We start from the raw sequence: 26588 nt of genomic DNA on the forward strand, positions 1-26588 counted from the left end.
CAATGGGGCATATGCAGCGATGTGTTTGCTCAGCCAGGCATGAAATCCACAGACATAAATGTATAAACTCTCTGCTCCACTGAGTACAAGGCGACCCATTAACATGCATGTTGCTTGAGTTCTCATTAGGCAGGCAGGGTTGCTGGGGCTTCTAGACTTTCAAGCTGCTATCTGTTCCCTTCCCCAGGCTTTCCTTTTTGCTGATAGATCCCACACTGGGCACAATGAAGGACATTCAAGTGAGCAAAGCTTTGCTAGGCAAAGACTTGATCTTGATTTCCATCATGTTAAAATTCATCTTTCCCAGTGATTTCCTTTTAATGATAATTAAGCAAAAACACGTGTGGGGATAGATTTGAGCCAAAGCAATCCTTAACTGGCATGAGGAAAGTGTATGTTAAATAATCTTAATAATAATGATAAATAAAAATTTATTGAGCGCTTACTAGGTACCAGACATTGTGCTAAGTACGTCAAACACATTTTCCTTATTTCATCTTTATTATGATACTCACTACTTGAGATCTTGCGGCTTACTCCTCTTTGGTAGTACTTATTTATCAATACTTTAAACAGAAATACTGAGAGAAGAGACACCCTGGAAGCTGGGGAAAAGGAAAGTGGAAGTGAATTGGACGGTAGAGTGGAAAGAAAGTGTGATGATTAAAAGCCCTGGTGTGGCAGGCAGGTCAGATACTCATGTCATTTCAGAGGATAAACTAGGTGACCCTCTTGTCTGCTGGCCCCAAACAGTAGGGGTGCTTTCTGTCTAAAAGCACCCCTCTGTGTCTGAGATCCTTCTCCACCTCTCCCAATAGAATAAAAGCATGGAGAGATGTAGTTTGGAAGTCTGGGTACCTGGATTTCTGGCACAATAGGGCCTTTCTCAGCACAGGAGCTAGCAAAGGACGTCAGTGGGGATGGAGACAGAACAGGGTTGGGGCGGGCGAAGTTGCTCAGGTCACAGCTGGGAATTTCATTCTCCTCATGTCGCATGATGATGGTTTCCATGACAAAGAAGCGATCCCAGGGTAGCCAGAGGGTGTGTTCCTGCGTGATGAAAGGTGTCCGCTCGAACCTCAGGATGATGGAGATGCCACCATTGGTGACCAGGTCAAAGCTAGCGGGAGGGAAAGAAAAGGGATCAGGAGAAGCAGGATCAGGAGGAAAACACGAACATACAGAAAGGAAGTTACCATCTTTGGTCACATGCCTTCCAGCTGACCTTAGGAGGGTCCCAGACCCTGAAGTCACAGCCAGATCCAGTGTGGCCATACCTTTCCCCCACCTAGCCACACCTCTTCCTGTCCCTGGCCTAGATAAGTCCTAGCCCAGAGATGGGTCCCCCCACCCTTTCCTTTTTCAGCCATGCCTCTCCACCATGCATGGTAGGGGCAGCAGTTTGGTAAATAAACAAAGGGTCTAAGTAACTCGTGGAAGACTCTGAGACTTGACTACAGCTGCAAAGGGTAACTCCAGAAAGTATTTATTGTTGTTGTAGCAACATGATTCACCATGGGGAAGTCACAGAAGTCAAATTAACCAATGAAGTAGAGAGCCATCTTTCAGGACCTAGGACAGCCTCTGCTGTGGTGTTTCTTGGTACCTTTGAACTAGGTTAGAGCTGAACCCTAGTGAACAACTTCTACGCTGGGGGTTAAGAATCCTTAGGCCTAGTCCTGGATTTGTCATGAACTATACAGTATGGTCTCCAGTAAGTCGCTTAGCCATCCTGCTCTTCAGTTTTCTGATCTGTAAAATGCATAAAAGATTCAGCAGGGCACACCGGTAGATCACACCTGTAATCCTAGCTAATTAAAAGGCTGAGATCAGAAGATCACAGTTTAAAGCCAACTTAGGCAGGAGGTCCATGAGGCTCTTTATTTCCAATTAACCACCAAAAAGCCAGAAGTGGCACTGTGGCTCAAGTGATAGAGCACTAGCCTTGAGCACAAGAGCTTGGGGACAGTGCCCAGGCCCTGAGTACAGGGCCAGTACACATGTGCATGCATGCTTGCATGTGCGTGTGCACGCACGCACACGCACACACACACACACACACACACACACATATACACATAAAATGCAAAGGTTCATGTGGATTTTTTTAAATCTTTTTTTAATTTGTGTTAGTCGTGGGGCTTGAACTCTAGGCCTGGGTGCTATCCCTCAGCTCTTCAGCTCAAGGCTAGCACTCTACCACTTGAGCCACAGTACCACTTCTGGCCTTTTCTGTATATGGGGTGCTGAGGAATTGAACCCAGGGCCTCAGGCATGCGAGGCAAGCACTCTACCACTGAGCCACCTTCCCAGCCCCTCATGTGGATTATTCTTAAGAGACTAAGATTCTATGCTTCTCCAGGATTTGGCTAGGTTTATGACAGATTACTGACCAAAGGCCTTCACAATTAAAAGTTGCTTAGCAGTTTAGAGATAGCACAGTTCGTATCCCAGTCTTTTAAAAGTATAAGGGGGAAAGAGAAGGCTGAGTACCAGCCACTCAGTTGAGATGAGATCTCTATGACGGTATGTAGAGAACAGGTAGACCAGCCTTAGTCATGGCCCTCTGAGGACTATATAGGTCTGAGCAACTGTCTTATTTTCAACACTATACCAAATATGCCTGTGCTATGATGTCCCCAGGCCCTTTCTCACCTTAGACAAACCCCTGCTAGTCCTTTCTAGCTTCAGGCTTTTCGGAGATCATATAGGCAGAATGTTTCCTGTCTCACCCCAAACTACACTGTACCAAGACTCAGCAAGAAGCATGCTGGCAGCTGCTGGTTTCTGATACCTTAACTCCCCATGAACAAACCTAGCAAGGCACTTGCCCTTCCAAACTGGCATGGACCATTTGTTTAAAATTCAAAGAAATGGAATCCTTATTTGTACACTTCAACATTTCTGCAGAGCCCAGCTCCATGGTAGGGTGTGGGCAGATCTCTGGGTTCTGTAGCCACAGGGATCAGAAGCCAGCTAAACCCAGGCTGTGGACAAAGGGCAAGGATGCCCAGTGTAAAGCAAGATATGTCACTATTCCTGCTCTCTGAACCTGCTTAGCTAAGGAGAGTGCTTGGCTGCTATGTAAGGTTCCTGTGTTCAGTGTATGAAACCTTAGTCTAGAATTTTGTTCTGTTCTCTACCCAAAACACCAAGTTTAAAGTCATGTAATAGCTGAACCATTGGAGCAGACCCAGACCCCTGTCCCAGTTTGATGTGATAGTCTTGTTCACAGAAAGAGCTCTTTAGTAATTACTTCTAGTGACCAGGTCATAGGAGGATGGGCCCATCCTTGGCTAGTTATGACTATCGGAACTTTTTTAGGTTTTGAGTTTTCTAGGTACTGTTCTTTCTAGCTCCTGCTGTACCAGCCTAGTTCTACCTGCCCCGCTGACTTGGCCACAATGGGTCTGTCCACCTGCCACCTGTGCCTGCAGGGTCTCTTTGGACAAAGTCCCTGTAGCCATGCCTTTTAAAGTGAGTTTTCAAGGCCTGTCCTCATCTTGCACTTGTGAACAGTTCAGATGTCACCATCTCCACACAGCCTCAACCAATCAGAACCCAGTTCTGTCCCTGAGGCTCCCAAGTACAGTGGGCTCATCTTAAACCTGACATCACATTGTCCTGTGATTACTCATTTAGCTCTCTGGCCCAGGGACATTTAGTCCTCTGGGTTTCCAGGAACCAGTGCTTCATGGTTAACATTGATAGAATGAATGCACATTGTGAATGTCATCTGAGCAGGCTGTCCTCTGAAGTTAACCCTGTGCAGCTGCTTTGGGAGACTCCAATACAGATTACGCCCTCAAATGCACTGCTCCAGCTTGCTCTCTCTGGTACTCCTACCAGCTGTCAGGATTTTACATTCAACTACCTTGTCTTAGTGTCACATCCTCTCCCTCAGTTTGATATCCCCAAGCTCCGCAGGCTGATTCCTGTCAGCCTTTCATCCACTTTGGCTGCTGCTCATCCAGCCCTTTTCTGTGCCAATCATGGTATGAAGTCAACCACCTTCATCCTGCTATAAGTAATGATCACCAGAAGTAACAGGGTGAGAATTTATTTGGAACCTAGAGTTTAGCTTGTGACCCTCCAGGACACTACCCGTGGCTTTGGGGAAACACCTAGAGAATGACTTTTCTGTCACAGAGCTAAATAGCATCTGTGCTTTGACAGAACATTTTAAACTAGCAAACGGAAGTCTGGCCAGACTCACAAGCTCTCTTCACGAGAGGCTGAGTGTGGAGAAGAAGGAAAGACAAACAAGAAAAGACATGTTCTTGAGGTGTGAGCAGGCTTGGGCAGCCAGCCTTGCCAAGCACTGAGTGCAGTGGGCTGGTGAGGATACCTTGTTTTAGATATGAATGTGAACTTGACCCCAGAAAGAAGGCCTGGCTCTCAGGTGAAGCCCATTCAACTCAGAGCCAGTCTAAGCATGGCCTCTTATTGCACAGGTGAGTGACAATACCTTTCCAAGACTCAATTTCCTGGTCTGTAAAATCTAGCTGATGATTGTAATCACTTGGCTGGGTTACTAATTAGATAAATGTGTGATGGATGGGAAAAGCACAAGGCCCTACACATTCCCAGGGCATCATGCTTTGTACAATTCCATTTTTCAATTCAATGAGCCTGAACTGTTTTTCTTGTCTGCTTTTATTCTTTCTTCATGACATCTACTTTCCATCTTTTTTTTGGGGGGGGGTCCGGTTGTGGGGCCTTGAACTCTGGGCCTGGGTGCTGTCTCTCAGCTCTTCAGCTCAAAGCTAGTGCTCTACCACTTGAGCCACAGTGCTACTTCCGGCTTTTTTTCTTTTTTTGCTTATGTGGTACTGAGGAATCGAACCCAGGGCCTCATGTATGCAAGGCAAGCACTCTTCCACTGAGCCACCTTCCCAGCCCGCTTTCCATCTTTTAAATGATCTCTTTGGCTATCATCTGTCTGTTCTGAGATCCTGTGATGACTTGTAAATCTTGTGTGTGTGTGTTGTATGGGTGTGTACTGGGGAAGTAGCCAAGGAAGCTGGAGAGGGTGTTGTGGTGCCTGCCTGAAAAGTGAGATTTTCACAGGCAAGTCGGGCCCAGCTCCTGGGATTTCATTGTGTGTATATACTTTCACCCCTACCCTTATGGTTGCGCCTAAGTTATCGGAGGCAAGAGAGAAGGTGGGTCAAGGAAGAGTAAAGGGGAATTGGCCAAGATGCTCCATGTTCACCTATTAGGAATAGAGTTTCAGATGCTATGGAAACAACTAATACCTTTCCCACACATTAAGCAGTATGTAAGCTGAAAGTAATTTGTTAAGAACATATCTGAACCAGAAGTTCTAAGCAGAAGCCATTCTTGCTCCTATGTCCTAATGTAGGAGGCTGATGCAGAAAAGTGAAGAAGGGGCTGGGGAGGTGGCTCAGTGGTAGAGCGCTTGCCTTGCATGCCTGAGGCCCTGGGTTCCATTCCTCAGCACCACATAAGAAAAAAGAAAAAAGCGGGAAGTGGCACTGTGGCTCAAGTGGCAGAGTGCTAGCCTTGAGCTGAAGAGCTGAGGGGCAGGCCCAGAGTTCAGGCCCCATGACTGGACCCCCCCAAAAAAAGATTAGTGAAGAAGCACAATCAGGAAGAATCAAAGCCTGGAGGTGCCAGGGAGAGAACTTGTTCCCCAGTTGCCAGCCCACTTAGCCCAGACTGTGGTGTGTATAATGGATCCATCATAGCCAAGCCCATCATCAGTGCCTATGGACTAATGATTAAGCCACCTTGAGTTGAGTGTCTGGCAAATTTCATGGCATTTATTTTTTTTAATTATTATTTTGATTATGCCTGTCCTGGGGCTTGAACTCAGCGCCTGGGTGCTGTCCCTGAGCTTCTTTTGCTCGAAGCTAGTACTCTACCACTTGAGCTACAGTGCCATTTCCGGCTTTTTCAAAGTAGTTTGTTGGAGAGTCTCATGGACTTTTTCCTTCCCTGGATGGCTTGGAACTGTGGTCTTCAGATAGCAGCCTCTTGAGTAGCTGGGATTACAGGAGTGAGCCACCAACACCTGGTTGACAAAACATATGTGTGTGTTTCTGTGTGTGTGTGTGTGTGTGTGTACTGGAGCTTTAACTCAAGGCTTCAGGCTTTCACTTGGCTTTTTCACTTGAGTCACACCTCTACTTCCATCTTTTTGCTGGTTAATTGGAGATACATATCTCTCAGATTTACGTGCTCAGGCTGAGCCACCTTCCCAGCCCCCAGGCTGGTTTTAAACCATGATTCTCAGATATCAGGCTCCTGAGTAGCTAGGATTATAGATGTGAGCCACTGGTGCCTAGCAAAACCCCTCCTTGATAAATGTTTTCTAGCAGGTAATCGTGTAGTGAGAATACTTGTTGTCTGGTGGGATGCTCACACCTACCATTTCTACAAAGAAGGCAGTAGAGTCACAGTGAAGGAGGTTCCTTCATGCTGCTGAGCTTCCTGGGCTGGAAGGTGTGCCGGGCAGTGCACACTGACCTCGCTTAGCATGGCACTGGTGCCTTCCTTTTCCAGCTTTGCCCCACCTAATTACATGGTGGTGGGGAGGCTCCCTAGGCCCATAGTGGCAACCCCATCTAGAAAGCACACATGTCTACAAACAGATGAGTCTTTACTTCATTATCGCCTCGGCCGGGATATGTTCTCATCTGATATTGGATTAAAGAGGTGCTAAAATCAATCAGGCTACAGAATAATTTCCAACACAGAATGAAAAAAAAAAACAACCTTCTGGGCCCACACTTAACCAGATGGACTGCCTCCACCTGATTTTTATTTTTAAAAAAATGGAGAACTTGTCACCACTGACAGCCTAAATATTACACTTTCCTCCTCCTTCCTCCCTTTCCAAAACATTATCACTGCCATTCCCATGACCATCACCTCCTCATTATGCAATAATTTGTAATGATAATAAATAGCAAATGTTGATTGTATACTTACACATGCCAGACCCTGAAAAATAGCAATGAATTTGAGTAGGATGAGAAACTAAGGTTTACTAAATGCCTACTATGTGCTAAATGCTTTTCCACTCATTGTATCATCTTATCTTCACAAATGATTGGTGAAATAGGTACTGCCAGCCCCTTTAAACAGATGAAGAAGAACAGGTAACAAAGTCCAAGGATACACAGGTAGCAACGGGAGAAATGGAGCTATTTAAGAAGTTTCATTTTGGCAGGACAAAATGGCTCATGCCTGTAATCTCAGCTGAGGATTACCATTTAAAGCCAGCCAGGCCAGGAAAGTCCGTGGGACTATTTGCACCAGTAAACTACTTAGAAAAAGTTGGAAGTGGAATGGTGGCTCAAATGGTAGAGTGCTATCCTTGAGCAAAAGAAGCTCAGGGACAGGGTAGGCACTGAAAAAGGAAGAAGGGAAAGAGAAGGAGAAGAAGGAAGAGGAGGAAAATAAGAAGAGGAAGAGGAAGGAGAAGGAGGAGAAGAGGAAGAGAAAGAAGAGGAGGAGGAGGAGGAAGAGGAGGAGGAAAAGAGGAGAAGGAGAAGGAGAAGGAGGAAGAGTAAGAGGAGGAGGAAGAAAGAGGAGGAGGAGGAAGAAGAGGAGAGAGGAGGAAAAGAGGAGAGGGAGGAGGAGGAGGAGGAAGAGGAGGAGGAAAAGAGGAGAAGGAGAAGGAGAAGGAGGAAGAGTAAGAGGAGGAGGAAGAAAGAGGAGGAGGAGGAAGAAGAGGAGAGAGGAGGAAAAGAGGAGAGGGAGGAGGAGGAGGAAGAGGAGGAGGAGGAGGAGGAGGAGGAGGAGGCGGCAGCAGTGACGGCAGTAACAGCAGGTTCACTTCACTGACAGTTACAGAGGAACTTATAGGTTAGAATTCTGTTATCTCCCAAGTAGCTTCTCCTGCCCTAAGGTAAGCAGTCATATAGGAAAGCACCCAATAGGAAAGGCTTCAGTTTCTGAAGCTATTTGGTCTGCAGGAACTTGTCTCCATGACAGTGTTCCTATCACAAGCCTCAGAGGCAGGATAATGTACATAAGTTACTTACCCTAGTCTTATTCTGAGAAGCAAATGAAAAGAAACTGCTTCATTTATAGCCAAAAGGATACAGGTCAGAGTCAGACACAAGGCCATACATCTATTATGCTACAGAGCTGGCATTTGACTTCAGGTTCTCAGAGTCCAAGTCTCTGTTCTCTGTCTATGTTGTCATGGGAAAACCATGAGAACAGGACTTTCATTCTGGCCTGTACAAGGTCTCTTACCTGCCATCTTGCCTGCTGATTGTATACCCAAAGAGAGGGTTATTGACGAAACTGATGTTCACTCCAATCAGTGGGGTCCCATCTGACGTCATCACTTGACCACGAATGACACATGCATGTCTGTGGAAAGAGAAGAGAGAATAACATGATGTATCTCTCATGGTCCAAACCTTGGCCAGCAAGAAATGCCTAGGAGACTGAAGGCTGAAATCAGGCATTAGTGGCTCACACTTGTAATTCTAGCTACTTGAGAGGCTGGGAATTGGAGGATCATGATTTGAGGCCAAACAGAACAGAAAAGTGTATGAGAACCCTTTCTCAACTAGTAACTGGGTGTGGCATGCCATCCTAAGTTACATGGGAGGCTTAGATTAAGGAGATCATGGTTCCAGGACAGCCTAGGCAGAAAAATTCATGGGATTCAATCAACAGAAAGAAGCTGAGCATAGTTTCTCACACATATGCCTTCCCATCTAGGCTGAGATGCTAAAACAGGCCAACTGGAGTCCAGATGGAAGTCTGGACAGGAAGCAAGACCCTATCTCAAAAAATAACCATGCACAAAAAGGGCTGAAGTCATGGTTCAGCAGTCATACGCCCACCTAGCAAGTGTGATGTCCTGAGTTCAAACCCCGGGTATCATAAAGGAAAAAGAAAGAGCCAGGCACTGGTGGCTCACTCCTGTAATCCTAGCTACTCAGGAGGCTGAGATCTAAGGACTGTAGTTTGAAGCCAGTGAGATTCCTATCTCCAATAAACTACTCAGAAAAAGCCAGAGGTGGTGCTGTGGCTCAAGTGGGAGATTGTTAGCCTTGAGCAAAAGAAGCTCAGGAAAAGTGCCCAGGCCCTGAGTTCAAGCCCCAGGATAGGCAAAAAAAAAGACAGAAGCTAGTCACTCAAACACACTCTGCAGCTTTCAAAAGTATCACCTCAGTTTAAGGCATCACAGTGTCCTTGAAAGAATTTTAGAAAGTGTTTTCACTAGGAAGTTATTTTGCTATGATATTGTATGATGTAAGGAGATAAAGCTCATCCAAGAGGGTAACACAATGTAGTTATCCATGCAGATATGGTCAGGGGTTCTGGGTTCAAATTGCAGCTCTGCACATCCTAGCTCTCTGAATTTGTGCAGGTATATGACAGCTCTTTGGATCTCTGTTTTTGTTTATTTTTAATTTTTTTCCTAGTACAGAATAAGCTCCCTACAACAATCACTGCAACAGCAGTGATTGCCACTGTCTCTTTAGAAGTGAATATATAAGCAAGCAAGCAGACTGAGGATACTTCTTTTCTTCTGACATTAGGTACAGGAGAAAAGCAGATGCTAGCATCCCGCTGGGGTGGGTTCTGGAAACTTCCACCTCTTTTAACACCATTCCCAACTCAGAGGACTGCTTACCAACTACTCAGCTGCAGTCAGAGCAATGGGGGTTTGAGAATAAACAGGACAATTGGAAATAATCTAGAATGATGTTTTTAAGATATTTCACAAACAAAATCTTCTCACAGGTGACATTTTTATAAAGATTCCAATGTGGAAAACAAACCTAACGAAGAACTTCCCTAGATGCATATGAGGTGCTGATCCTCTCTCCTTCACAGTGGGGTCTTTGCTCCAGTAGGAGTCAGTTGGAGAATCAGAGTTCATGGAACCTTTCCATTTTAGAGAGGTGGAAATGGAGAGGTTGCATTATTTTCCCAGAGCCACACAGGAAGGTGACTCTGGGCCTTACCTTCCTGGGTCAGATGCATTTGATGCCAAACTCATCTGTTGATCATGGGCAAAGGTGTCAGGGGGCTGTAAATGTCCTAAGGTATCAGGGCACTATGGACCTAGCCCTCAATGACAAGATAAATCTCAGACAACAATTCAGGTGCAATTGCTTCCATAATTCTCTCTAGTCATCCGGGTAAAGAAGGCTTTTTTCTTTTCTGGTCCAAGGAAGAGCTACTGATGCTCATGGGCATTCATGAAATAAAAGTTCTCAAACTTAGATCTTGTTTTTATTAGGTACCCAAATATCCCTACCTTTCTAGCGTGATAAACTTTTCTCTGTTTGATGAGAAAAGCAATTAACACCAGCTTTGTAAGCAGCTGGTCTCTCTAGTGTCAGCTTGTCTTTTCTGAAGGCAAGAACACCTACCCACAATGCACCATGGGTCCCCCTCCCCCCTGCCCACCTCCACTTCACTTCACTCCATACAATCTGGCTAATGCTAATTCAGTCAGTGGTTTCTTCCCAGGTCCTTGGTCTAAATGTAATGACATGGCAAACAAGTTAAGCAGGCAAAGCTCAGCAAAGACTTCCAGTCCTGCTCTGAAGGTCTCAACAGTATATTTATGTGAAATTATCTCTCCATGAATGGGAAAAACTTCTTCCATCAATTGTGTTCGGCTGGTAAGGAGAGATGCTTCCTTTAATGGAGGACAATTGAATTTCTTACTGCTGAAACTTTGTCCTTCCAGAAAATTACCAACAGATTTCATCTCCCCTTGCTGGCCTTCTTCTAGCCATCTCCTGACATACAAACCTTTGGATTCCGCCTCTAGGTCTGTCACTCTGGGCAGGGCTTCCTTTGGTGGTGAGGGAAGAAGGGTTGTCCTGGATGCATGCTCTCGTGTGCATACAGGCCAGCCCCTCTTCTGATTTCTCTCTCTTTGGGGATTTCTTGATAACTGGGAAGTGCTGAATCAGCATCATTTGGCTCTTCCATAGCCTGTAGTTCAGCAAGCCAGAGCAGATGTCATTTTAGCCCAGGCTCCTGTGGGTTGCTTTTGGATTCTGGAGAAGATTAGGTTGACTCCCTGTACCCTTGTAAGTCATTGAGACCTCACACCAAAACAGGCATTTGACTCAGAAATCAAGTCCTGAAGAAAAATACTTCCATCCAATTTCCGTTTGATCATGAATTTTCAGTTGTCGAGAAAACCCATTTAACATATAGCCTCCCTGGACATGGGAGAGGAGGCCCAGTGGAGCCTTCAAAAATGTGCATCATGCCACATGCTTTTCTCTAGAGAGGTGTGAAAAGTTACGAGTGCCCAGCTTCTTGATGCTTGCTTGGTGTTCTGCATTTACTCAGTGGATGCCACCAGTTGGTAAATGCTTGCCAACACTATTTCAAACAATATACAGGGAAAGAAGGAAGGAAGGAATGATGGAAAGAAGGAAGAAGGAAAGAGAAAAATGAAAGAGAAAAGAAAAGAAAAACAGCTGTAGTCTGCAGTATTTCCCACTGCTATGGTGTAAATATTCCCATCATGGCCTATTTCAAGCTACCAACAATATTCTACTAAACACAGAGCCAGGAAGGAACAGACTTACATAGTATTGCACCACAGAAATGTAATTAGCCCCAAATAACCTCAAAATCAAAAGATAATTCTAAAATACAGCAAAATACTTGGAAATTAATTGAGTTTTGAACATTTAAAACCTTTTAGTATATAATTATAGGCAATTTAGTTTTTAATAATGGCTGGGTTTAGCAACCAAGTCCCAGAATTTGAAAACCTTTCTCTTTCTTTCTTCAATACCGAAGCCTGAGCCTCTACAACTTCAGCTACACTCCTAACCTTAAATATTTAATCATCAGTTCTTATGAGCTGATAGGAGGTGCCCTTTGCACAGCAATTGAACATGGACCTATTATATAGTTAAGGGTTAGGTTCTTGCTCAGTGTTGGGGAGGTGGCTAAGAAACAGCTGCAGCTTTGAATGTGAGGTTCCATTATAGAAGACCACTTTGGTGAGAAGTCATTGATGTTGGGCACCCAACCACTCACATCACTTTGGTTTCTTAGCTAGTTCACATCAGCGTCTTACCAGCAGTCCTATAGATGATGTGTTTTATTTTTCCTTGGTCACATCTTGACCAATGGAGTTGGAAGATACTGCTTTCTACTCATGCTTAAAGTTTCTTCCAGTATCATGGCCTCAGTAAGGCTAACCAACTCCTCTGGCACAATTAATCACCTGTACATCTGGGCTCTTGTGTACCTTACAAGTATCTCTCCATTACTGTGAATGGAGAGATTACTGTGAATTACTCATTACTGTGACTATCACATGTTTATACCATTCACACCTACAGATCTGTCCCATATGCTTGTATGTGAGCTAGAACAGGGAATGGGGCCTTATTGCAATTAGACAGACTAAATATGGGATGTTTCCCTTTTATTGTTCAGTGAATAAAGTTCAAAACACTAAAACTCAGAGAGAAAAGACTTGCTCAAAATCACCCAGAGAGGAACTCAACTGATTGAACTTGTACTCAAAGTTGGGACTTTTTACTCCCAAATCCTTATTGCTACTACTGTGTTATGTACATACAGTCAACTATATGATCCAGGCACTGCTGGAACTGACAAAAAGCCACTCTGAAGTATCCTGGTGTAGTTGCCTTTGACATCAGGGAGTCAACACATGGGTTTGGCATATGTCAGGCAGCTGGGATACAAAACAAGCAATTAGGCTAGGTGAACTCTGCCAGGAGGGAGGGCTTATGCCAGGGTTTTGGGGGAGGGGGAGGAGGAGGGATTGTCAAACATAATGGCATTGGTTCAAATCTATGCTCAGAGTCTGACGGAGGAACGCTTGTGGATAGCAATGAGATTTGCCTGACTGATTCCTGAGGACAACAGCCAAGTTTGAGATCAAGAGAAGAATCTACTGGAAGGATGACAGATGGATTGTTCCCCAATCTACCACTCAAAAGAATCAAGCAAATAAAAAATGAAAAACAACAACACCAACAAAACCAACCTCCACTGTCATTTAGAGTGTGAAGAGTTGTGAACAGGGAGTCATGGCTTCTCATTCTGACTCTGGTAACTGACATTGGAGAGTCATCAGGCTTCTAAAGCTCCAGTCTCTCATCTGCCAAGCTCTTTCAAATGTTTCCCACCCCCACATACTTAAGAATTTGTAATCATTTTAAGCGGGCACTAATGGCTCACGTCTATAATCTTAGATACTCAGGAGGCTGAGATCTGAGGATCACAGTTCAAAGTCAGACCAGGCAAAGTCCAAAGCCCAAAGTGCAGTTCAGAGTCCATGAGACTCTTATCTCCATGAATTAACAATTATTTAGCTATAGCTCAAATGGTAGAGTGAATAAAAAAGTTGTGAACATTGCTCAGGCTATGAGTTCAAACCCCAGTACCAACATACACAAAAACACAGAAGTATATAATTATTTCCACCTGGTGCTCCTCAATCTGGTTCAAGTATCCCTACACCAAGTGGCTTCAGAATCTTAACGGAGTAATAAAATGCTTATCTTTGTATCTGCACTGTTTCCTCTATCTGGATCCTTTCATTGGCCTTTTTCACTCGAAAACTGCCTGTTCCCCATTTGTACCCCATTGGGTACATTAGCCAAACACTGGCCACCATGCCTTTCCTTGTCTGGGCTACTTGAAGAAAGGAGACATGGCATTCATCAGTCATGTCTGGCTCACTGAGCATGCTTGATGCTCAGTTCTTAGTGAGTAGGAGGAAAGTTTCCTTCAAAACAGGTGCTTGCCCTGCAATTTGAATGTAATGCATAGCTGAAGCTCTTGGTAAATTATTTGCAAATGAATAAAGAGATGATGTGCTTTTCTTACTTAAGATCATGACAGAGAACTTTAAACTACATGACAGGAAGATGGCTAGAGAAGCTAGGCTGCCAGGGTTGGGCCTGTCTATGTGGCCAATCCAAATTGCTCCATTAGCTGGTCCCTGCCCTTGGAGGGCTCACCTTTAGAGGGCACCTCAGCTTACACCTCTTGTTTAAAAAGCTTACCGCTAAAAAGAAGGATTGTGGATTGTACAATTGGATAAGAGGAGAGGAAGGGAGACAAATGGCAGTTTTCTATTTCCCTTCCCCTCCTCACTCCATCAAATGAAAGCAACTAATGACATTGGTATTTAGGAGACTGGAAAAATCAGCTGGGATCTAGGTGGCAAATAAGAACTGTACCCCTCCTGTTGCTTAAAGTATTTGCTGCCCCATGCTGTGATTGGTTATGCAAATCACTCGTTTGCATCACATACTTAGAACAAATTTCTATGCCTGCGTTGTGAAAACAAACTATCTTCCGTGCTCCTGCCTGTTGAATGAGATCTTTCCAGCAGCTACCACAATTTATCTTATAAGGACATTTCCTGGGCTCAGATGGGAAGTCCCACTTTGCAGCCTGTCACGGGGTACCACTGGAGGATAAATCTAGTCACAGCTCAACTGCCCACTCTGCAGCTTCTAATTTAACCACCCTTAAAGTCTAGCCACTCAGGCTGCTCTGCTTCTTCTTTTCCTAGTTTTCCACCCAATATTCTGCCCTAGTTTACTTAACTGGCTTTTCTAGCCTGACACCTTCCATCCACATTATATTCCTAGCTACCAGGAGGCTGAGATTTGTGAATCATGTTTGGAAGCCAGCCTGGGAAGGAAAGTCTTTAAGACTCTTATCTCCAATAAACTACCAAAAGTTCCGAAAGTGGAGTTATGGCTCTAGGGGTAGAGCTCTACCCTTGAGCAAAAGAAGCTCAGAGACAGTGCTCAGGCCCAAAGTTCAAGCCCCAGGACCCGCATACACAGAAAAAAAAAACCAACTAGGCTTGTGGTATGTGTCTGTGATTCCAGTTTCTTGGAAAAACTTTTTCCTAGGAGGAAAATCCTACTTGAAAAATAACAAAAGCAAAAGGTGGGGTTCATGACTCTAGCAAGTATGAGACCCTGAGTTCAATACCCAGTCTTGGTAGAAAGAGAGAAAGAGATGAGAAACAGGGAACAAGAGAGAAGGTAGGGACAGAAAGAGAAAGAGGGAGGAAGAGGAGGAGGAGGAGAGGAGAGAGAAAGGAGGGAGAGATGGGAGGGAGAAGAGAGAGAAGAGAAAGAGAAATTCAGGGGAGAAGGGGTGGCAGGGGGACAGGTATGGTGAAGGGTCTATAAGAGCAGCTGGGTATGGACATCTAATGCCCAGGTTCCTAGGCAGAGCAGATGTGGAGTTCTAGATGCAGGTGAAAGTGAGAGTAGACGCCTGGCAAGAGAAGGCAAGGCGTTAATACTTGGGCAGCAGGGCTGTCAGGCTGCTTACAGCAGGCCTTGGGCATATAAAATGGGGCTGAGATTCAGGGATTCACTCTGTAGAGCTAAAAAAATATGGGTCAGACAGAGAGACAGTAGGTAAGACGTAGGCTGAGCAGCTGTACTTGCCCAAGGCCCAGCTCCTTAGGCTGAGATTGGTAGGGGAGGCATGAGGGAGAGGAGCAGGCAGAGCTTGCATTTCCCACATCACACAACTCCCTGTGGCCAAGAGCCAATGCTTGATGCTTGTGGGCCAGATACACTCCCTGAATGTCCTGATCTTCCAGTCTCCATTGAGGATATTAGTCATGTGACATAGGGCTCTCCAAAGACTTTAACTTCTTCTTTTTTCTTTTTGGTTTTGGTTGGTCATAGGGCTTGAACTCAGGGCCTGGGCTCTTTTGCTCAAGGCTAGCACTCCACTACTTTGAGCCACAGCCCCACTTCTGGTTTTGTGGTGGTTAACTGGAGATAAGAGAGTATCATGGACTTTTCTGCCTAGGCTAGCTTTGAACTATAATTATCAGATCTCAGCCTCTTGAGTAGCTAGGATTACAGGTGTGCACCACCAGCACCCAGCTATAGTTTAACTTCTTATTGTCGGATGGAAATATAGAACGCCATGACTTACAAACACCAGAGTTAGAGTTTTCGAACACAAGAACCCTCACTCAGAATGCATGAGTCTCAGCTAACTTCCCCCCTGAGTCAAGGTTCTCCAGCACAGAGGGCTACTCTTTTTGGCCATCCTATGGTACTGTACAAGTACTTAACAAAATTGATACTTCAGCCTGAGCTTCACATTTTTCTCTTGGTTCTCCTAGTAATGCTAAAAAACTATATGCATACAAATGTAACACTATTGCTATTGGTGACAATGGCCAGGGACACTGAATGCCTACTGCCCTTGACAACTAAGCATTTTCTGTCATTTAATCTTCACAACATCCTTTTTAGGAGAAGGATCCTTATGTGACAGAGGAGGAGAGAGAAAGGCAGGTACAGAGATAAGAGATATGGGCATAGTCACACATAAACAGTTTGGCTGGGCTCCAGGCCCAGGTTTCCTGACTCTGAGGCCAGAGTTCTAGAGCACATTGCATGCTGGCTTTGCCCTGTGGTGCACAGTACAACACAGGCACCTTACCATATGGATTTCTTAATTCACCATGCTGAGATGGGAACATGCAGTCAGCACAGAGGCTTCTCCAGTGCCTGGAGAGCATGGCTTTCAATGCTGGCTCTGCCACCTAGCAGCCTAGGACCTTAGCCAGGTCATTCAGCTTCTCTGTGCTTCTGTTTGCACCCCAGTCTAAGTGTCCTGTGGTCTTGGCCTGGGTGCGTAGATGGGAGGTGGTGGGGGAGAAGGGGGAAGGGATGTGGATTTAAAAGCATTACTACTTATAAAACAGAAAGCATAGCCAGGGCTGAGTGGCTATGCTGTTCAGGAGGCTAAGATCTAGAGAATCAGGACTCAAAGGTAGGTTGGAGAGGAGGCCCCATCTCCAAAATAACCAGTTAAAAACCAGGCTAGAGGCATGTTGCATCCACTTCCCAGAGTAAGCGAGCTGAGCAAGTAAGTACAAGTCTCTGAGGAAAGAAAGACAGGAAGACAGGAAAGGAAAGGAAGGAGAAAGAGAGAGAGAAGAAAGGAAGGAAGGAAGGAAGGAAGGAAGGAAGGAAGGAAGGAAGGAAGGAAGGAAGGGGAGAAAGAATTCAAACAATGAGGACACAAAGCACATTGTTGGTGAGTGTTAGGTGCTATTGCTCAATGCATGCTATCTGTACACCAGGAGGTTTCCCAGTACTTTATATCTCATTGAATCTCAAAACTACCTGACTGTGTGGGAATTAGGAGGAGCCCCATATTCCAGAGGAGGACACCGAATCTACCCTGCCCAAGGTCACTGGCCCCACTTGACAAAGAACTTGATGTAGGTCTTCTCTCTCCAAGCCCTACGCCCTAAGTCCCTTCTATGTCACCGCAGCATCTGCTGCTAATGCTCCCTGTGATGGACAGCGAGGGACAAGCTTAAGCTACAAAGCAAACAGAGATGGTAATTTGTTTTTGAAATCAATAAAGGGATGATCAAGTGGCAGAGGAGGAGTTGTTAGCTGCTCATCACCATGATGTGCAGAGTCACTGGCAGTATCTGCAATTGAATTCACCTTTGCTTATCATCATCCACACTCACCGCAATGTGGAGAGGGATTGAAACAACAACAACAACAATATGAATAATATATTATGGCTGACATTTTTGAGGAAGTAAGATCTTTACTTTCTTCCATCTTCCATCAGGTAATTTATCATTGTCTTTCTTTTCTTCTTCTTCTTCTTTTTTTTAACTGATGGGGTAGCCTGTCAGCTCAGCTTGTTCTGAAAGCACAGGAGTATAATTCAATAATAAATTTGCTCAGAGGCTAGCTGTCAGGAAGTCAGTGTTTATTTGAAGTCCATTAGGTGATCTTCACTGCTTGGTCTATCTGAGGGTCTTTTGCAGGGCTATCTGAGGCCTGGGGCAGAGGTGGGGACAGAGATTTCAGATGGTGAACAAATACCCTTCCATAGTAATGGAACCACCAATGTATGTGTGGTTTCAGCTCTGTGGTGAGCTCCTAATTACATCACATGCATGATCATTTCTCCTAACTTTCCATGTGTGTTTCCTTTTGTAAGCTCTTGCTTACAAAATTCTTGGAAACAGCGCCCTTTTTTTAAGGTTAGAAAAAGAAAGTCTGATGCTTGACCTGACATCGAAGTTATTTCAGTTCTGGGAATCCTGACAAAGGAGTAATGCTCTAACCTGGTTTGGGGACAAGTAACAGGCCAACTTTCTATGTCCCTGTCCTGACATGATCTTTCTGGCTTCATAAGTTCCCTGTTTTTCTTTCATACATACCCTTTGCTGCCCACAATCACATCCCTGACTTCCTAAGCCCATCTAGATTTCAAGTGAGAGGGCATGTCTCCTGGGTTTTGTTTTTGGAAAATAATACCACCATAATTACCCTCTGGCTCCATTAACGTTCTCTCTATTCTGATTATCCTGGAAAGTCGTGCTGTTGCTCATGCTGGTTCTGCAATCTACAATGCATTTTTAAACTCTGTGGGACTGAAGTGCATAGTAAGCAATACAGCTTATCTTAGAGTGCACACACACACACACACACGCACACACACACACACACACACACTCATGTGTACACATGGACACATGCATGCACACACATTCATGTATACTTACACACACAAAGTATACTGCATATATACACTCCTGTACTTGTAGACATGCTTACATAGTCAAAACAAATCTCATGGAATACGTAATCTTTTTAGGGTAACTGGTGTTTTCCTTCCTTTCTATGCCATTGCATTCAAATTCACTTAAAGAAAAACAAAGTTTTGTCAGATATGGTGGCTCAAGCATATAATCCTAGCTACCTGAGATGTGGAAATAGGGGAATCACAGATCATAGCCAGTCCTGGCAAAAAAAAAAAAAAAAGACAAAAGTTCATAAGCCAGGTGCTGGTAGCTCATGCCTGTAATTCTAGCTACTCCAGAGGCTGAGATGTGAAGACTGCATTTTGAAGCCAGCCTGGGCAGGAAACTCTGTGAAACTCATCTCTAATTACTACCAAAACAAGTGAAGTGGAACTGTGGCTCAAGTGGTATAGTACCAGCCTTGAAAAAATGCTTAGGGGTGGTACCCAGGCTCTGAGTTCAAGCCCCAGGAGACTGGCCCTGGCCCCTCAAAATGAGACCCCATCCCAACCAATGTCTGGGCATGGTGGCACATGCCTGTCACCCTCAGTGATGCAGGTTAGCACAAATAGGAAGACTGTAGCTTGGGCATACAGTGAGGCCCTATCTCAAAGATAAAAACACAGAAAGTTCTGGAGGCATGGCTCAGTGGTACAGTGAAGCCCTGAGTTCAGGCCCCAGCACCACCCAAAGCAAAAGGAACATCCATAAAATAGTTTCAGCCCACTAAACTGAGTTCATAAAGCACAAATGGGTTGTCATGACCCAGAGTTTAATAATGTTTTAATAGACGGCCCTCTTCAATGAAGTCTTTGTCCCAGGCCAAAAGTCACCTCCTACCAGGACTACTCCTTCATTCCTTTCCATCAAGGAACATCTACAGTTGCCTAGTCAAGGCTGCCTTGTGTCATGTGCTAGAGAAACAGAGCCATGTCAGAGGGAGCCACACCAGCATTGGGAACCAGGGTTCCCCTTTGAACTCTGAGTACCTCCTCCCATTCCTTTCAGGCCCTTAAGCAGAGACTCACTGATTCATTCCTGTGTTCTGGTCCAGCCCCTTGGAGGCACTGGTGTTCTATGACAGGTAAGGTACACACACACACACACACACACACACAGAGCCCAACCTTCCTGGCTAAGGTACATGTCTCTTTCCATGCCTGGTGCTCATCAATTTGAGCTGTGTGTATGGCAGTTCTGCCACACGCAGGATCTGACCCTCTCTGCAAGATGCCATCCTCCGCCTCTTTACTTTTCCTATTGTCTCCTGACTCCTTGAGTTTCCTCTGGGTTGAATTCCTCCCATTAGCTAAGTCTTTTAGTTTCCTGTCCACACCTACCTGCTTATCTGAGTTAGCAGATAAACAGCAAGCCATGCCACCATTACATGGGATGGTTCCTTTGTCAAACCCTCTTCCTACACTCTGCTAACCTGTCTAGCTACCACCAATCAGGGATTGCTCACTAAAGTTATGTCTAGACTTTGACCTAAATTGTCTTGCCCAGGAGATCAGATACAACCAGCAGTAGAAACTTCTATATGCTGGGTGTTCTTGTGGAAGATATCTCAGCTTGTGATCCCTTTCCCAACTGTCTGATCTCCAAGCCCCACAGTCTGTGTTCTTTCATTCTGGAATGTCCAGTTGGAGATCCTTTGTCTACCTTCAGACCTCTGTGGCCTTCCTCTTTTGCTCGTCTTAACAGTAGATGCCCTTCACTGTATTCTGCCTATGACTCCAGGTGAGGGACAGGTATTCCACTGGGCAGATGGCCAAGAGAATAAAGGTATTGGAGCCACCTAATGTGGTGACCACTACCCAGACCTGCTATGACCCCTCCTACTTTAGATCAGCTGAGGCCACCCACACTTCTATCACTTGAGGTCACCCATACTTCCATCACTTTGAATAGAGATGACTGTATCAGTGAGAGAATGCCAGACAGCCACTGGCTTTATTAAACCTGTGCTGAAAGCCCAGGGTGTGATGGTGCATGCCTGTAATCTCAGTTACTTAGGAGATGGAGACAGGAGGATCTTGAATTTGAGGCTGGTCCACACAAAGTTCATGAAACCCTGACTCACAAACAGAATAAAAGCAAAAGGGCTGTGGTATGGTCCAAGTGATAGAACATTTGCCTAGCATGTGTGAGACCATGGGTTCAATCCGTAGTACCTCAAAACAAACAAACAAAATCCCTATGCTGATATTCACCATAGACAAATGATAGAAACAACCTAGATACTCTGCAAAAAACAAATCGATCAAAAAATGTGACACACACACACAGAGAATTTTACTCATCCATCAGGAAGAATACTATTGTGTCATTTGCAGGGTCCTGGAAGAAAAATTATGTTATGTGAAGTAAGGCAGGCTCAGAGAGACAAAGGCTGCATGTTTTCTCTCTCATATGGAAGTTAGATCTAAATTATAAACATACATACAAATGTATACAGGGTCATATGCATATATGTATATTGACTAATGTATAGTATATTTACAGGAGGACTGAAAAACTACTTACAGGTTAACAAAATGAATACCAGGAAACTGGAATCTATGTGCGGAGGGGGGAAGGTAAAAAGGAGACAGACAAGTAAAGAAAGGAAGGGTAGGTGAATATAGTCGTCATATTCAATATACAGGTGTGAAAATGGAACCAGGTAAATGGAAGGAATGGGTGCGTTTGGGGAGAGAGGAAAAATGGAAGGATTAACATTGATCAAGATGCACAGTACTCAAACTAATATGTTGAACTGAAGCCCTTTTGTACAACTACTTAGAGATAATTAAAAAAAAAGATCACAAAAAGCAAACAAAACAGAACACAACAAAGCAAAAACAAAACCTGTGCTGAGCAAGCCAACTAAGGACTGAAAGCTATGAAGCCATGAGTTAAAATAAATCTTCCTGCTTTTTAAGTTGTTCTCTTGACAACAAAAATCAATTGGTACAACCAGGCTCTCGGAGGGCAGCCTTCCTCATTTAAGTCATCCAGCAAGAGCCTCTTCCTCTCCACGGAGTCCAGTCAGGCCTCACTGGGCTTAGCTGGAGGTTCATTCCCCCCCTCGGATCGTCCCTGCTCAGGCCTCACTGGGCTTAGCTGGAGGTTCATTCCCCCCCTCGGATTGTCCCTGCTCCATCACCTCTGGCACCAGCTAGGGCACTGTGTGGAAGCACCAGGACCCCGATGTAACTCCTAGTGTCACACATTGCTTTGGAGAACTTCCTGCTTCATAATCCCAAGGCATGGGGTCACCTCTGAGAAGAGCCCCGGGCTCTGAGGCCATCTAGCTGGCTTTCACTGCTGAAGAGGGTCAGACAGTCCAGACCCAGTCAGTCTTAAAGGTCCCTGAGCCTGGCATTCAACTGCAGATGAAGCAGCTAACATGTGTTGAGGCCTGCCTTTCCTGCCCATCTTCCAAGTGCTGTCGGGTTGCTGGCTGATAGCTTGCATTTTGAGGGCTGTTAAATAGAATCCCAGATAAACTGTACAAACTGTGGCACAACACATGGGAAGCAGGATGATATTGGGTTCATCTTTTAGTAACAATTTTTTTTTTGGTACTGGGGATTGACCCTAGGCCATGCACATATTAGACAAGCATTCTAACTCTTGAGGCACACCCCGCCCCCAAGCCTGTTTTCTTTGTATTTTGTTCTGGAGAGAAGGTCTTACTAACTTTTCTTTGGGCTGGCCTTGAACTCAAGATCCTCCTTTCTACCCCTCCTGAGGAGCTTGGATTACAAATGTGTACCACCATAACTGTCGAGACACAGCTTTTATTATGTCTATACCCAGGCGTCTGGTCAGGTCTGGCGGCCTGTCAGCAATTCTTCTGTCTCTGGAGCAGTGCCACTGGATTCCTTTCTAACAAGGATACCTGCTGACAGCCAGCTGGCAAGAAGGTGGCCTTCGTCCTTCCTCAATAATGACCCAACAATCTAAGCCTGGTTCCTCTTTGGATAGCTGGGTACTAGGTAACTCAGCCGGTTGGACATGATTGTGTCTGTCACCTTCTCTAAACCGGTCCTCCGCCTCCAAATCCAACACTTAGGGGTTGTTCATGACATATAAATTGCTTTGGAAAATAAAGAAATGGAAAAAGGGAGGGTGAAGAAAATAGGAAAGGATGGATAGAAAAGCAGCACTCTGAGCAAGCACGTTACTCTCAAGTTTCACATCTAATGAAGGATGCGGCGCTAGATGCTTTCGTCTTGTTGTGGTACTAGAGTTGGATCTCGGGGCTTCATTTGCTTGGCAAATGCCCTACCGTTTAAGGCAGACTTCTAGTTGCTTTGTTTTCGCTTATGTTGTTTTTTTTTTCCAGGTAGAATCTTATGCTTTTTGTCTGAGGCTGGTCTCAGACCATGATCCTTCTACCTATGCCTCACTTAGCTGGGATGACAGATCTGTACATCATGCATGACTTAGTCTATGAGATTGAGTGTTGTTAATATTATGCCCAGGCTGACCTCAAATCCTCCTCCTCCCAATCTCTGCCTCCTGAGGACCCATGATCACATGCATGAGCCATCAGGCCTGGCTCTATATTGAGTCCTATATGCTTTTTTCATTTAATTCTTACAGCAACCTTGCAATATAAACATTACTATCAGCTCAGTTTCACAAAGGGGACTGAAGTCTGATAGATTAAGGAATTTTCCTAAGATCACATAGCTAAAAAGTGATGAAACAGCCTTCCAATCCAGGTCTATGACTTCCAAGCTCATGCTAGTTTTTTTCTCATAATGTGTTGCTGTTATATGGGCCATCTGATCACCTGCTATGTAACAAGCCCTGTTTTAGATGCTTTATTTTAATCACTTTTATGAAATAGTTAATATTATCACCAATTAGGAACTGGAAACACCTGCACACAAGTTACATCACTTCCCCAGGACTGCATGTGACTACTGCAATGTAAAGCCAGCACTAAAACTCTGAGCCCTTCCCTAGGACTGCACTCCCACAGAAGAGGAAAGAAAGCAAAAACTCCCATTTGGAAACTGACCTCACTTTATCCCAGCTGTACAAAACAAGTACTGCAAAGATTAAGAATGCTGAGTTGGAAGCTGGGCACTGGTGGCTCACACTTTTACTCCTAGTTACTCAGAAGGCTGAGATCGGAACAGTTCAAGGCCAGCCCAGTTATTTAAAAAACAAAAAACAAAACCAATGCTAGAGATGTGCCAGAGAATCAGCACAGCAAGCCCAAGGTCCTGAGTTCAAAATCCAGTATTTAAAAAAGCCAAGATGAGCACTATGATTCTAGATGACTAATCACTTAACTTCTTTTGCAGAGGACTCTGTTTAGGGGGTGGTAGTGTTGGACAGCTGTTTCTTTTGAATCTAGATCAGCAAGGAACAGGGATAGAATGATGCAGGCAAATGTTAGGTAACAGGAATTGTACAGTTACATTTTGGAAGCCTCCGTTATCTATTCATTTGCAGAACAAATAGTATTTTGCAAGCTCTGTCTTAGGTATTACAGGTTTGCAGATGAATGATTCCTGCTTTCAAAGTGTATATAATTTAACGGAAGGTGACAGATACATAAACAACCATCTGGGAGTTGATTTTTCCTTTTGCTATTTATCTTTTGTTTTTTATTTTGTTCCTGTACTGGGGCTTGAACTCAGGGCCTGGAGGCAGTCTCTGGGCATTTTTTCTCAAGGCTGATATTCTATCATTTGAGCCATACCCCCAGTACCAGCTCTTTGTTGATTAATTGGAAGTAAGAGTATTATAAACTTTCCTGCTCAGGCTGGCTTCGAACCTCAATCTTCAGATCTCAGCTTCTGAGTAGCTAGCATTATAGGCATGAGTCACCAGTGCCCACTTGGATATTCATTATTTAACCTTGCTTGACTCTGAATCCTCAGTATAAAATTAAGATAGAGAATCCATCCATTCATCTATCCTTTCTCCTTCATTTTCTTTCTCCCTCTCTCTCTCCCTCCTGCTCTTTCTTCCTGCTATTTCTTCATCCTTCAAGGCAATTTACATGTCATGAGCAATTCTTAGGTGCTAAGATGAATAAGACACAGGACCTCCCTAGAGGACTCAGCTCAGAAGGGTTTACAGCTGTATGACTCACTTTATTCAACCATTTGTCCAGAGCCGTCCATGTATCCAGGTGTGACAGAACCAAGATTTGAAGCTCAGCCTGGCCTTCCTGAGTCTGCACAGCTCACTACCCCCAGCACAGGCTTTTCAATCCCCCTCTTACCTTTCTTAAGGAAAGTCAGGCCTGCTGAAGCAATAGCACTGAGACTCCACTGAGAGTCCTGCTGTGACTCATGGCTCTGAAATATCAGGTTTAGTAAGTGACTAGGATGACACCAGAGGAACACGGCCCTGCTGGCATGGGGCAGACTGCCATGGTCAAGGCACCTTGCATGCAGAACAGCTATAGGCGGCTAACAAGCTATAATTGGATGCCATATGGATTTGGTAATGAAAGGCAGGGCAAGCAACACTTCTTAGGTAGGAATCTTATTTATATCTCTTGTTGATTTAAAGAACTCACACCAAAGGAAGGCCCACAAATATATACAAAATCACACAACCGAATAAAATAGCAGGAAGTTTCCTACTCAGATACCAAAGCAACATTTTGAGCCAAAATAAATGAATAGGTTGCCCTCCTCCAGCCCCACGGTCCCTTCCTGGCTCTACCTCTTGATTGGCCTTGTGAATATGGGAAAGGCACTCTGTCCCTCAGTTCTCTGAATTCTTGGAGTAGGTAGAAGGGTGTGGTCTCCAAAGTATCCAGATGTTTCATCCCTCTTGCTGGATTCTTTTCATGTTCCCATCTAATCATACTCCTTGCAAGGATGGACAGGGGCAGTGGGAAGAGCGTGGCCCTGGGGTCTACTATGTGCAGCCATGATGCCTTCTCCCTGCTGCCTCTACTTACCCAGGGATGATGGGAAGAGAGGGTCTCATGGCTCTTCTTCACTCTTACACCTGCCCCTCTAGCAAGTGCTGGGGTGCTTATGAGTCAGCTCAGGCCTGGTATGGAGGAACTTTAGGCTCTAACCTCCAGAATAACTTAGAGCTATAAAGAACACTTCCTCTTGGGTGTCCTACCGAGGTGTGTGTTCCTTCCCCACACTGTCCCTGCATCCCTGCTCTGGTCATAGGCTCTGGTGAGACTATCATCATCCACCCAGGCATCTACACAGGGAAGCCCTCTGCCTAGCATTCCCTCCAATCCTTTTCTACTCTCAAGCCCCCATTATCCTCTTAGGACAAGGACCCTTGCACTGAAGTCAGAAACACAGAAGGCACATGGTCTATGATGCTGAAGTCACAGCTCTGCACATATGAGGCACTGGAAGACATTCAAACAAAATTATCATAAAGCTTTCTCCTTGGATGCCTTGTTCTGGTTCTCTGCCCTGTCCTGGGGAGCAGAGAACAGAGTGCCATCTTTATCTGGCTCCTGCATCTCATTATACCCCAGGATCTTTGTGTAGCAATCTTCTCCCCCAGCAACCCCCTCCTTTGCTTACTCAGCTCTTTCTCATGTCTCCCATCCCTACCTGCGCCACCTCCCCCCCCCCGCCCCGCAGCCCCCTGCAATCAGGCCTTGCACTTGCAGCCCTCTACCACCTGAACGACATTCCCAGCACAGTTTGCTTTTGATATGAAATCTTGGTAACTTTGCCCAGGCTGGCCTCCAACTCTCCAACCTCCTGCTTCTGCCTCCTGGGTGATGGGATTACAGATATGTGCCACCATGCCTAGTTAGCAGGTTTTCATTTTTTAAGAATTGTTTTTTTTCTTCTAGGGATTGAGCCCAGAGTCTTACACTTGCTAAGAAAGTGGTCCTGCCATTTGAACCACACTTCTAGCCCTTTGGTCTGTATTTTGGTTGGTTTTGAAGAAGGGTCTCACTCAATTTTGTCTGGATTGGCCTCACTCTTCCTGATGCCATTTTACGAGTACCTTGAATTATGGGCAGGTGCCATTGCAAATAGCTAAGACCTTAAGTCTTGGCCTT

The 26588-nt window shown here is 44.9% G+C and overlaps 1 protein-coding gene across 3 annotated transcripts in view; it reads right to left on the reverse strand.

The window, feature by feature from the left end:
* Tenm4 (teneurin transmembrane protein 4) overlaps positions 1–26588 on the reverse strand; it is a 420724-nt gene that overhangs the window by 62096 nt on the left and 332040 nt on the right. For all 3 annotated transcript variants that reach the window (XM_013014004.1, XM_013014006.1, XM_013014005.1), the window contains 2 exons: positions 8233–8352; positions 859–1120 (listed from right to left, as the gene is read on the reverse strand). In XM_013014004.1, coding sequence (XP_012869458.1) covers positions 859–1120; positions 8233–8352 — 382 coding nt within the window. The remainder of the gene's footprint in view (positions 1–858; positions 1121–8232; positions 8353–26588) is intronic.

This window comes from Dipodomys ordii, unplaced genomic scaffold (assembly GCF_000151885.1).
Source record: "Dipodomys ordii isolate 6190 unplaced genomic scaffold, Dord_2.0 Scaffold22, whole genome shotgun sequence".
NCBI classification, from domain to species: Eukaryota; Metazoa; Chordata; class Mammalia; order Rodentia; family Heteromyidae; genus Dipodomys; species Dipodomys ordii.